General features: G+C 41.6%; 1 protein-coding gene across 3 annotated transcripts in view; it reads left to right on the forward strand.

Moving 5' to 3' along the window:
• ttc28 (tetratricopeptide repeat domain 28) overlaps positions 1-13692 on the forward strand; it is a 119654-nt gene that overhangs the window by 1098 nt on the left and 104864 nt on the right. For all 3 annotated transcript variants that reach the window (XM_034896042.1, XM_034896043.1, XM_034896045.1), the window contains exon 2: positions 10955-11320. In XM_034896042.1, the coding sequence (XP_034751933.1) occupies positions 10955-11320 (366 nt within the window). The remainder of the gene's footprint in view (positions 1-10954; positions 11321-13692) is intronic.

Below are 13692 nucleotides of genomic sequence, written 5' to 3' on the forward strand. Positions count from 1 at the left end.
CGGGGGGGGGTTAGGGTTTAGCGCTGCTAAAGAGGCTCAGAAGGAACTTGTTTTGGTGGAACATGTGTACATGTGTGTGTTTTAAAAGTTGTTTCAGTCGTGTGAATGTGTAATTTAAGAGAATCATTTCTGTTGTGTACTGTATTTCTAAGACAACATTGTATTTTTTGTCTTCATTTCTTCTTTTAATCTGACAACAAATGTCATGCAAGCTTTTCTTTTAAAACATGCAAATATGTACAATACTAGCTATTTGGACAGAATGTTGGATGCCATGGGTGTAGGGGATAACTTGGTAAGGTTCACCATTGGACCAAGCTGTCTGGATTTACCCTGCAGAGATCTGGGGACCAGGTAACCATAGTCCTCAGATTGGACAGATAGTCTAGCTAGCTGTCTGGATTTACCCTGCAGAGATCTGAGGACCAGGTAACCATAGTCCTCAGATTGGACAGATAGTCTAGCTAGTGGTCTGGATTTACCCTGCAGAGATCTGAGGACCAGGTAACCATAGTCCTTAGATTGGACAGATAGTCTAGCTAGTGGTCTGGATTTACCCTGCACAGATCTGAGGACCAGGTAACCATAGTCCTCAGATTGGACAGATAGTCTAGCTAGCTGTCTAGATTTACCCTGCAGAGATCTGGGGACCAGGTAACCATAGTCCTCAGACTGGACAGATAGTCTAGCTAGCTGTCTGGATTTACCCTGCAGAGATCTGGGGACCAGTTAACCATAGTCCTCAGATTGGACAGATAGTCTAGCTAGTGGTCTGGATTTACCCTGCAGAGATCTGGGGACCAGGTAACCATAGTCCTCAGATTGGACAGATAGTCTAGCTAGCTGTCTGGATTTACCCTGCAGAGATCTGAGGACCAGGTAACCACAGTCCTTAGATTGGACAGATAGTCTAGCTAGCTGTCTGGATTTACCCTGCAGAGATCTGAGGACCAGGTAACCATAGTCCTCAGAAATCCACCGGAGGTTAGAACGCCAACACAAGGAAAGCCCGAGGCGACGGATATCTGGTCTAAATGAGTGAAATCAGCTGGATTTTCCGGCGGCAACGGAGAAATCTCGAAAGTGGAACACTGAGCATATTGACTAATATTAACCTGGTGTATTATAAAAAATACTATGCGTCTTGCTCTCTGCTAATCTCTTTTATTTTGAAGATATTGGAAAATTGAAATGTCCTTAACCTAATTGAACCAAATCGAATCGGGACCTTGTGAGCTGGAATCAATGGATTTGGGGAATCATTGGTAATACCCTGCTATATATGCGAGTATGTCAACTATAAATGTTACCATCTTTTCTCAGCCACATCCAGGCACAACTTGCTGATATCTATTTAAAAAATAAACCGTATATCCAGAAACACCTAACGAAACAGATTTTCCTAACATTAGTTATTTGTAGGTATTCATGAGTCCTCATTAATATATGATAATGCAGTTTAAAAATAAAATATTAATAAACAGAACAGAGGAACATCTAAATATATTAATGTTATGATAAATAAAATGTTTAAAAATAAAAACTTGAGACGCCAACACTCATATGATGGTTGTGTGTGTGTTTCGTCCATTTTTATTTATTTTTTAAATATTAATTTATCGCCATTATAAACGCTGATACCAATACTTTGGAAGGCCTAATATCGGCCGATTTATACCAGCCCACCGATATATCTTTCTGGCTCTAATATATATATATATATATATATATATATATATATATTTATATTTATATTTATATTTGGTGCTCTTACCTTTTATGGGATAGTGACAGTGGATAGACAGGAAACGGGAGAGAAAGAGAGGGGTTGACACGCAGTGAAGGGTCGCCGGTCGGAATCGAACCCGGGCCGCTGCCAAGGACTCGTCCTACATGGGGCGCACGCTCTTACTGGGTGAGCTGCAGAGACCGCCCCGCCTCGAATTATAGCAGATCAAAGCGTTCAGGGACAACGTTTTCTCTTCGCAGTGTGTGTGTGTGTGTGTGTGTTCTCTTGTAAGGACTGGAACAGGACATCCGTGTTGTTTTTGGGTCCTTGTCGCATGTGTGTCAGTGAGTCTGCAAACTCCGGTTCAGACCAAGTCCTCCGACCCATGGGTCGCTGGTTCCTCCTCTCTGATACGAGCCACAGGATCAATTAATAAATAATTAAATAAGCGGCCCTAGCGGTGGCGGATGTATGACCTCATACCTCAACCAGGGGACCTAACCGTGGAAATTTTGGAAGTAAAGGTTGCGATTTTAAACCCGTCTTTAACGCTGTGAAACTGTCGCAGTTTGGTCATGTCAAGGCACCAAAACTACTTAGTTAAAGGTGCTGTAGGTAGGATTGTGAGGATCCAGGATTTAGCTGAAGATGTGAACATCCACAACTTCTCAGTCCCTCTCCCCCTGTCTGCTGAAGCCCAAACGGTCTCCTACGTAGGGCTGGGCACCCGTGCCAATTCCGATACCTCAGTTTCAAAACCGGTTCCTTACAATTAGCGCCACATTTAAATCCAGTTAACGCATTTAAATCGGACTGGAAAGACACGAGCCAGAACACAGCCGCCCCCCCCTACCACTGTGGTTTGACGTCCAGCTGCATCTGGCAAGACGAGGCAGAGAGGCTTGAAAACTCTTTTAATTTAAAACGTGATGAGAATGGCATAGAGTACATTTCTCTCACTCACACACAATGTGACCAAGAACCACAAGGATGCCAAAGATCCGTGTGAAGAAAATTACAGGGGGGTGCATCTTCACCGAGTCTGGCAGTCCCAGCTCCCCTGTGGCCAGTTTAAGAAAGCATGGATCCCTTTGTCCTTCTGACGCCAGTGCTTTCTACCTTCACCCAACAGCTACTGAACAGTCACACAGTGTGGTACTCTTGTAAGACCCTTGGGACACAATTTCGTGGGACAAATGGTACCCCGAATCAGCCAGGCAGCTGGGTTTTCAAGGGGATACACAATGTGTGTGACTGGGCAGAGATGTGAGGGCAGCCTGAAGAGCTGCTGGGCTCTAACCACTACAGATGGGGGATAGTGGTGCATGATCCTGTCCTCCAATCCAGGCAACGGCAGCAGATCTGGAGATCTATCACTACGTATTTTACGCAGTTTTATCATCGCTACACAGTAACTTTAAGCCGTAGTGACAGTAGTTATATTGTAACCTAGTGTTCCCAGGTGTGGCAACTACAGCGCCTGGAGAAGGAAACAACATGGAGGAAGACAAAAACGTCAACGTCAAGCGTTTTTTGTTAATGGGTTTTTCGTTCAAAGGGCTTTAAGTTTGTATTTTTATACATTTTATTTTTCTAATATATTGACGTTCCTCTGTTCTGTTGTGGCTATAAAACAAATTGACATGTTATTTTAGTGAGAACTCATATATAACTACAATTAACTAATGTTAGGGAATTCTATGTATGTTTTGTAACGCGTTTCTAGATTTTAAAAAAATAACATATCGGCTTATCAGATTTTTTTTTTTTTTAATAAGCAAATATTCGTATTGGTATCAGCCTTAAAATAACCTTTATCGGTCGGACTCTACTATGGACGCAAGATTCTAACCTTAGAGATGGAACAGACTATTTTCTTTAGCTGAAGCAACACAATCAATTTTTAAAATCAATTGACTCCATTTTAAATCAATATTTTGGGTCAAATTATTGATTTATTTGGTAGGTAGCCATGTAATGAGCGGGATAGTGTAGAGCGAGGGGGTTGTTATGGCGACTGCAACCCCTTCAGGCTGACTCCATCGGGGTTGTATTCGCCATAACAACCGCCTCTTGTACCTTGTAAAGTTTTTAAAAAAGCCTCGCTACGATCACAGTTTGGTTATGTTATGATCATAATCCCAACGGCCACTAGAGGGCGCCGCCCCCAGAAACATAAACACAGGGCGTAGTTGCTGCTCGAACCAGCGATCTCTGGGAGCGAACTTTATTGATCCTTTTGGAGAAAAACTGTCAAGCTATCCAGCGTTATATAAAGTAATATAATATATAATAATATAGTGTGTGTGTTTGTGTGTGTGTGTGTATACACACTTCTGTTTCCCTAAGTCCAATTTTAAATGCAGGACAAAGTACTTGTACACTTTGCTTCTTCACTGCTGCATACATCAGCGGTGACACTTATAATAACAAACTGTCGGTGGAAATGTCCTGCTGAGTGACTTAGTGCTACTGTCGTGTGTGTGTCTGTGTGTGTGTGTGTGTGTGTGTGTGTGTATGTGCACCTTTTAATTAGTTGCTACAGGAATATCAAACACACAGACAGGTGACGCAAGGAATCACATCCAGATGAAATAGGCCGCACACACAGCAGTTCAAAGCCTCTAGTGGGGTTTATGAGTTATACTTTCTCCTGCAGTTTGAAGTCTGCGTGTACAGTTTGAGTTTCTAGGATAGATAAACTGTGTCTTCTTTTTAACATTTTAACACATTGCACGTTTCCCCCTCCTTTCCTTTCTCCTCTTACATCATTAAATGGGCACTTGTTTACCTTGTGCTGCTGTTTTGGACATTACCGTCGTTTAAAAAAAATCTCCAGAGACCATCCTGGATAAATTAAGTTGAAATGAAAACACGTTAGCATGCATTTGTGTAGGGCTGCAACTAGCGATTATTTCACGTATCAATATAACTTTTTTGACTCGTGGGATTATCGTTTAACCTATAAAAATGTAAATAAATCACAAACACCTACTGTGAGTTGTGAGAGCCCTAGGTGACGTCTTCATCCGACCGACAATTGAAACGTCAAACTCAATATATATCAAAGATATTCAACACAGAAGAGCAGCAAGTTATCAAAACTGGAACTAGTCAACATATGTGGCACTAAAACAAAAAATCTATCATTAAAATAGTTGAATATTCAATAAACCGGTTGTAAAAGTATTCCTGCAATCTCCTGAGGCTCTGTAAGCGTGGGAAGAAGCTTCTAAGCAGCTATAACGGATTAAAAAATGACTAAAATCTTTAGCAGAACCTTTGAGTTTTAACCTTGCACAACGATGTTGTTGCACTATGTATTCGTATAAATTAAAATTACAAATAAAATGAATTATTAATATTGTTTTTATATAAACAATGGATCAAAAGACAGCTGTGAAAGGTGTTGCACCCACAGTGACTTAACACCCCACTCTGCCCCCCCCCCCTCGTCTTTACACTGTGTTTCAGCTCATTGTTTTGGTTTTACGGCCACAAACCTTTCCTTTTCTGCTTTGCAGTTTTGCTTTTACTCAATTTACTTAAATCTATCTTTAGTTTTCAAGCTCCTGTTGTGTTCTTTAACCCCCAATGGTGCAGTTTGTTGTCTCCCCCCCTCCCCAAAATCTACACCTATGGTTCTAGTTCAACAGCAGTAAGCTTCGAGATTTACGTCTTAGTTCCACAAACAAAACTGTATCCTGTATTCTTTGTTTTTTTTTCCAGTAAACAACGCCCCGGTAACGTATTCAACAAGCTCTGCTTTGTATCACAATTGTCATATGCGAACGAGTGTTTCATAACAGTGTGACTCTTAAAAACATGATGGCATGCTGGAGAGAACAGCTGGAAAATGGCGACTGTGAGAGGGCTGTGAGTCCTCGGTGAGATAAGCATTACTGTGTCGCTGAAGTCCTCGGGGCTGAGGACACTGAGGACACTGAGGACATGGTGTGATTTCTCTGGGCTGGATTGTTTTCTCTGTGAATGTGTGTGTACAGAGATTCAGTATATATGTTAACAGTATTTGTGTTTTTAATGTCCTTTATTTAAACAGGTACAAGTCTTATCAAGAAAGACCTGACCAAGAAGCACCTGCTTACAGTGTAGAGCTGCTCGATTATGGAAGGAAAAATTAGAATCACAATTATTTTGGGCAATGTTGAAATGGCATTTGTTTGGAAAGATGTTGCATTTATTGCACTTAAACAGTGAAAGAGTTAAACAAATCAATAGTAAAAACACCGTGAACTGGGAAATTTCCCTAAATACTTTTTAGGCGTGGGGGGGGGTCACTACAGCATAGTATATGGGTTGGGCATCGTTTGGATTTTAACTATTGTGATTCCGGTTCTTCCTTTTGATTCCGGTCCTCATCGACTCTGATTCCGGTTCTTCCTTTTGATTCCGGTTCTCATCGACTCTGATTCCGGTTCTTCCTTTTGATTCCGGTTCTCATCGATTCTGATTCCGGTTCTTCCTTTTGATTCCGGTTTTCATCGATACGATTCCGGTTCTTCCTTTTGATTCCGGTTCTCATTGATACGATTCCGGTTCTTCCTTTTGATTCCGGTTCTCATCGACTCTGATTCCGGTTCTTCCTTTTGATTCCGGTCCTCATCGATTCTGATTCCGGTTCTTCCTTTTGATTCCGGTTCTCATCGATACGATTCCGGTTCTTCCTTTTGATTCCGGTTCTCATGGATTCTCCATTCCGATTCTTTGAGGCTGGAGTGGAAACGGGTCACATTCTTATTTCACAAACATGAGACATAAGGGTTGCAGTTTTAACGCTTTTTCAACTTTAAATAAAGCCACACTGGAGCGCCGCTTCGGTGCTCCATGGCTGCAACACCACAAGCGTCTGGACGCTATGGAAACCAAATCTTGCGCGTGTTAAATTTGGGACCGATGAGGAGATTTGAAACCAAAACCTCCAAACGATTCCAATAAAGAAACCATTCTACTGAAATTGTAATTTTTCGTAATCCCTTTAATTGAATAAACATTTGGTCCATAGAAAGTCTATAAATAGTGACTGTGCACCTCAAAATTGATGTTTTTAAATTGCTTGTTTTGTTGGATCGACTCTCCAGAAAACAATAATATGAAATCGTCTATCACGTATGATAAAGACAAGCAGCAAATCAATCCACTGATCACGATCATACAGTAGTAATGAGTGACTGAATGCCTGAACTCTACTCGGTTTAAATGAAATTTGCAGAAAATATAACAAAAATATAATAAACTGCTAATTCTAGAAATGAAATTAGGAAAATACGTCCTAAATATTTGAATTATTACAGATATTCAAAAGAGTCTTTCTGGTGTTTTGGGTATCAGAGGGACTTTGACCTATGACCTCGGTATTTCTAAAATCCTGGACTCTAAATTGAAGTGTGATGAATTCCCTGTCCCCAAAGCTCAGAGGACCATGTACAGTCAAAACTTAAATCTTGCTTTTAACAGTCTGCAGCTTGATTGTTTCCGAGTTAATCACTCCGCCATCTGTCTGCGGCACACTTAATTACACACGCCATGATCTAAATGGCGAGTGGAGAAGTTGTTCAGCTCTCGGAGCAACACAGACCTCAAGAAATGAATCTTTATTTTCCTGAGATAAAAGGGGCGATGATCCAAAAACTCATCTTTTCCACATAATAACAAATGGAGGTCTACTGTATGTGGAAAGTGATTCGTCCTGCACTCCAACCCAGTGGTTCCCAAACCTTTTCCAGTCAAGGATTCCTAAACTGACACAAATTAGACCATGGACAGGTTCGGTTAGGGAGGTTCAGGTTAGGGAGGTTCTGAAGGTGGGTAGGGACTCTGTGGTACGGATGGATAGCAGGAGGGAGTACCAAAGGCAATGGCTGAAGGATCTAAAGCACATTGTGGAAAGGCGGGCAGAAGGAGTGAAATCCAGTGAGGAAGAGGAGGATTGGAGAGTTCGGGATGGAGTAATGGGTTGAAGGAGTTCAGAGAGGTATGGAGGAGCGAGGTGATGGAGGGCTTAGAAGATTAGAAGAAGAATCTTAAAGTCAACACGGTATTGGACAGGGAGCCAGCGCAGTTGTTTGAGGACTGGAGTAACGTGTTCAGGTGTTGTTGGTTCTGGTGATAATACGCGAAGCTGAGTTTTGGACCAGTTAGAGTTTAAGGATGTTAAGTTTCCGTTTGTAATAAAGTTTCCTGCATATTCTCCGATCTGTACCAACCGGTCCCGGTGGAGCACTTGTGTAGTTTGAATGCACATAATTGTTTTAAAGGTTTGCTGCTGAAATGAGAGAGTTGTAGCTTAGCTCCAAAATGGCTGACACTACATGGAGTCCAACCTCCAATGGGTGGGTTGAAAACGTGCAGAACTAGCTGGCTTGTAGTCCACAGCCGCTGGGCAAAAATGCCTCAAATGACGCTAAATGATGATTTCTGAATCATTGGAGGCCTTTTGTTCAGTACCATAATGCTGAGAAATCTAGTCTCAGGGGGACATGAGGGAGGGAAGCACGGTCATTTGAAAACACTACAGAGTTTTTACTGATACAGAGCTTGATGCTAATTGGTGAAGTATCCCTTTAATTAAAAAGATTATGGATCGTTTTATTGTAGCTGACTTTACAAGATGACTTCCCTATTGGCTGTTGAAACCGGCCAGTTCAGACCGCCGCAACTTTTGTCTGAAATGGGCTTAAAACCCATGGACAAAAATAGTCCTACATTATGTCATTGTGTTTCTTATGTACGGAACAATAGTGAATCAGTTGTTTTTGCTGGGGGGGACCTCCAGGAACTCCTTGAAGGACCCCTGAGCGTCCCCGGAACCCACTTTAGGAACCACTGCTCTAACCTATGGAAAAACACTTCAAATTGTTCATGACTAAATAGAAACTAGCTCCTAAAAAGCCACTGCAGCTGTTACAATCTCCAGTTCAGCCGACAAAACTGACCGTTTCAGACTAAAATGTAGAAGCCGGCCTTTGTCTACTCCTGTCTGACGGCACGTACCATTGTTTCCAAAATTACCTCTAACATCGAGCAGTAAATCAGCCACGATTATCATAGTAATCTGCACATGGGATGGGTTGGAAAGCTTGACAGATACAGTAGCAATAGTAAGGATGTTAAATAAAGATTGAGTATCTCTTCCCCTCAGAATGTTATTCCTGTGAGTGTGGAGAAAGCTTTTAGACAGCATTTATATTTGTACATCTGTTGTTGAGATTAAAGCAACATCCAGGTGTGTTTCCATGTATTAATTTAAAGGAACATAACTATAGAAGCAAAGTAACATATCATTTTACGTGTGTAATTCCTTTGGGACGAACACATTTTTCTAGTTTATTTTAGGTCTAAGTTGTTGAAAAAGCATTTAAACGAACATATTTCAATGTGGAGCTGGTTTTACAGTGATTTCGTGTCAAAAAACGTCTTTTTCCTCTCCAAGCAGGTGAAATAATTTTAAAAAGTTTCTTTTGCAAAGCATAGGACTTATATTAGTCCTAGTGTTAGCTCATAGTGGTCAAAACCTGCACCGAGTAGATGCATTAGTTCAGGTGTGAGACTGTGTGAACATCCTAAAGTTTTCTTGCAGTTTATTACATATATATATATATATATATACACACACACACACACACACACACACACACACACACACACACACACACACACACAACACTATGGGCAAACAGCCTTTTGACGTTTAGTCGGTCTTAATATTGGTATATATGATATAAGTGAATCACGTTGCCTTTCCTTGCATCTTGCTCAAAGCCATTGGGTGATGCTTTTGCAAGTTTTAGGAAGGAATCCCTCCAGTCTGCATATTTTAAGAGTGTGTGTGTGTGTGTGTGTGTGTGTGTGTGTGTGTGTGTGTGTGTTGGAGAGGGGAATAGAGAGAGATAATGAAGGCCTTGGTGCAAGCTTTGGTGAAAGGACAAATTTGGAAACGCCAGAGATGAGGGAGGGAGGAAGCGCCTCCGTCTTAAAGCTACAGAGATCAGACCTCAACGAGCACTTTTTACACAAAGTTTGAATGAGAAGAACGGAAGCCTCATCGGACCGTCTGAGTCTCTGTCTGACTTCCCTTCTTTTCTCTCTTTCTCACTCCGTCTCCCTGAGGAATTTAAGTCGTTACCACCGAGCAGAAAAGGAAAGTGCACGCAGCGGTTTGGGTGTCCCCTTTGCCAGAAACTACAGTATCACATCATGCAAATGAGGCTGCTGCAGCTTCGGTGTCCTCCTGGGTTTAAATGACTTTCATAACAGCAGCCAAAAGCACATTTCCTTTCTGCTTTTGTCAACTTATTTCAATTTCTACTACACTGTGGGCAAACAGCCTTTTGACGGTTAGTCAGTCTTAGTATTGGTATATATGGTATAATATGGAATAATCAATAAAACCCAACTGATACAGGATCTTTGACGCAGATACCGAAATTCAGAATCGAATCAGACCAGGATTTAATGCCAAGTAATTAATACTTACTAGGAATTTGCCTTGGTGGATGGTGCATGCATTGGCATTAATATATTAAAAGGAAATAAGCAATACATTTGTAATAGACTATGAGAAATAACCAGGTTTAAACCTAATTTATCTCAATGCACCAATTCAAAAACAAAGTGGCATGAGTGAAAATATAAAAGTCTTAGAGCTTAAAAAAATCTTGAATTTAGATACAAACTGGTATCCTGGTTGTGTTCATGGTTGTGTAGTATCCTGGTTGTGTTCATGTGTGTTTAGTATCCTGGTTGTGTTCATGGTTGTGTAGTATCCTGGTTGTGTTCATGGTTGTGTAGTATCCTGGTTGTGTTCATGGTTGTGGAGTATCCTGGTTGTGTGAGCTAATATCCGGACGATTTGTTTTCACTGGTAATGACCTTAGTTATCACCAAACCAGCTGCTAGATACTTTTCTCAACCATTTATCGTCTTAATGTTGGCTTTTTTGGTATTAATACGTAAATGGCAAGATTTTAATTACAGATTATTTTCATAATTAATATATTCATTATTCAGTGAATTAGCCAAATAAGATTAAAGGAAAAAAAAACTATGACAACTTCCCGGAGTCTAAAGGGATGTACTCCCCTGTGTTATTCAGTTTACAATCATATAAAACAGCAGTAAAGGAAGTCTGTTGACTGGAGGAACAATTGTTTTATCTCTATTTAAGAAATGAACCAATGTCGTCTTCTTCTCTCTTCTGCTCCCCAGTTCTACCTGTTTGGTTCTCGCTCCACCAGCAGGTCCACCAACCCTCCCTCTTCCTCCTCCTCCTCTTCCTCTCCTGTGATTTCTCCAGCCCCTCCGGTGAAAGGGGTGGGCCCACCGCCCGGCCCTCCAGATTGCTCCGGCCTCAGCAAAGCAGAGTTCCTGGAGCGCGTGCGGCGCAGTAACCAGGCCTGCCAGCAGGGGGAGTATGCCCTGGCTGTGCGTCTCTATGGCGAGGCCCTCACCGCCGACCCCCAGAACTGCATCCTGTACAGCAACCGCTCGGCCGCCTATCTCCGACTGGGCCAGTACAGCACCGCGCTGGACGACGCCATCAAAGCGCGTGTCATCAACCCCAAATGGCCCAAGGTAAGAGGCTCAACGCTCAGTCAAACTCTCCAAATGGTGAAGGAACTGCAGCTGGGAGCAGGGCACAGATTTGATGTAGCTGGAGAGTGGATGTGTCCATTAGGTGGATAGTTGGATGGATGTATGGATGACCCTGCCTCTCAGAACCATCTAGTAATGGTATATTACAGTGGTGCTCATAAGTTTACATGCCCATGCTCAAGTGGACTAAAAAAAGGAATAAAACATAAATCACGTTTTGGATATGAGGTAAAATCCAACCTTTAAGGACACCAAATTTTTGTGTTGAATGATTAGTAAATAAATAAATGTTCTGCCTTAAAATACAAGGGGGCATAAATACACACTTCTATGTTAAATTCCCATAGAGGCAGATTTTCATTATTAAAGGCCAGTTATTACATGAACCAGGATACTATGCATCCTGATAAAGTTCCTTTGGAATTAAAATAGCCCCCCCTCAAATCATCACATACCCTTCACCATACATAGAGATTGGCATGGAGAATTTTCCATAAAATCTCTCAATGCAAATCTAACCAGCTATGAGTCTAACTGTCAGTCTCTATGTAGTTCTAGGTGTAGTGATTTCTAACAAAAACAGAGTAAATTGTAATTGCCCCACTGGGGATCAATAAACAGTATAAATTATTATTTAAATCACAGTATACTTTGGTGACCCAGTAGTCAACATTTTGAAGTGTCTTACATCACCTGTTGCTGAATATAATCTTGGCTTTTGTCCTGTGGTCGGCCGAGTTAGTGCCTGACAGACTCTAATTGGCTTCTCAGAAAAGAAACCCAGTCTTTGTTTCCCCTCATCCCTCCCAGATCCTGTCAGGCATGTTGTTGTGCTGTAGTTTTTGATCGTTGCCGGTGTACAGCAGCCGAGCACAAGCCTGCTATTTAGATGCCGCAGTCCAGATGCTGTGCTTTTATAGCGTAATGTTAAACTTGTGCTGAATAGTCTTTCTTTCTTTGTTTGATAAGTGTGTTTGAAGGAGACAGCACGCGGACATATAGATACCTCAGCCTAATGACATAGCGCTGTAAATACGCTGGCGTTAGGAGATCCATGTGTGAGGAGAGAGATGATGATGGAGAGCTGGACACCAAGACAGACTGTGTGAGATGTTTGCTGACGCATCAGCTTTCTGTACCTGTACGTTATTATTACAGGAAGACAAATAATAAAGTTCAGATGGAGTGTTGGACAATATGAAGACTGTGGGGCCAAAGTCGTTTGTTTCCTGCAAGGCGGTGATTGTTAAAGGGAGACCGGGCTTTAAATGAACTTTCTTGATCGCCCAGCCAACACGGCTTCCAACGAATTTGCGCAATTTTCTTGTTTGTTTTAAACATTTAAACTATTATTCAGTGTATTTGAGGTTGTTGGGTATCACAAAATGGAGTATAATATGAAAAAGTAGGTAGTATTTTACAGCTGATTGCAATGATTCTCCTTTCCTCCACAACACAAAGTATTACGTCACGGTGGGGAGACGATAGACCAAAGCCGGAGAGGGAGAGAGTAACAAGAGACGAGTTAGCAGTCAAACAACCATCGATTGCTAGAAACGTTTCTGAAATCACTGCTAGCTTAGCTTAGCAACAAGTTATTAACACACAATATAACAAACAAATAAGGTATTGTGTATTATTATATGTTGAGATGAAACGTTATTGATCCCTGTTGGAAAATTCTCAAGCTAAGCTGATTAAACACATCCTAAATCCACACATCCAATAATATAATATACATTATTCTGAAATGAGCCATTCTGCATAGGAGTACTTTTACTTTTGGTTCTTTAAGAACATTTAGCTTCTAAAAATGTTGTGCTTTGCTCAAATAGAAATTGAAATGGAAGTTATTTCCTTGTATTAGAGTATTTCTACACTTTGGTATTGATACTATTACTTCAGTAAAATGCCTCAGTAGTTCCTCCACCACTGGAAAGGAGGTGATTTATCAGCCAACACCAGTGCCTGGGACACTGAATGAATTTGAATATTTCCAGTGATGTGTGAGAGAGAGTCATTAAAATGTGCAGTGTTTCACATTTCCAGCACATTGACTACATAAACTGCATGAAGTACTTCTTGAGATTTGAAGTGGCTCTTTACATTTACCAACACAGCGAGGAAGTGAAGGATGGCGAGGGCTCAGAGAGTCTTTTAAAGCCATTCAGAAGAGGGGGGGGGGTCTGCAGGCAGGAGAACGGCTCTGCTGGGGCCACCTCTGTCTGGACAACTGGGGCCCGGCCAGCTTCGGCTCCACTTCCTCTCTCTGTGCGAGAGAATGGACGGAAGTGGAGTTTTGTGTGTGTGTGTGTGTGTGTGTGTGTGTGTGTGTGTGTGTGTGTGTGTGT

The sequence above is a fragment of the Etheostoma cragini genome, chromosome 16 (genome assembly GCF_013103735.1).
Source record: "Etheostoma cragini isolate CJK2018 chromosome 16, CSU_Ecrag_1.0, whole genome shotgun sequence".
NCBI lineage: Eukaryota > Metazoa > Chordata > Actinopteri > Perciformes > Percidae > Etheostoma > Etheostoma cragini.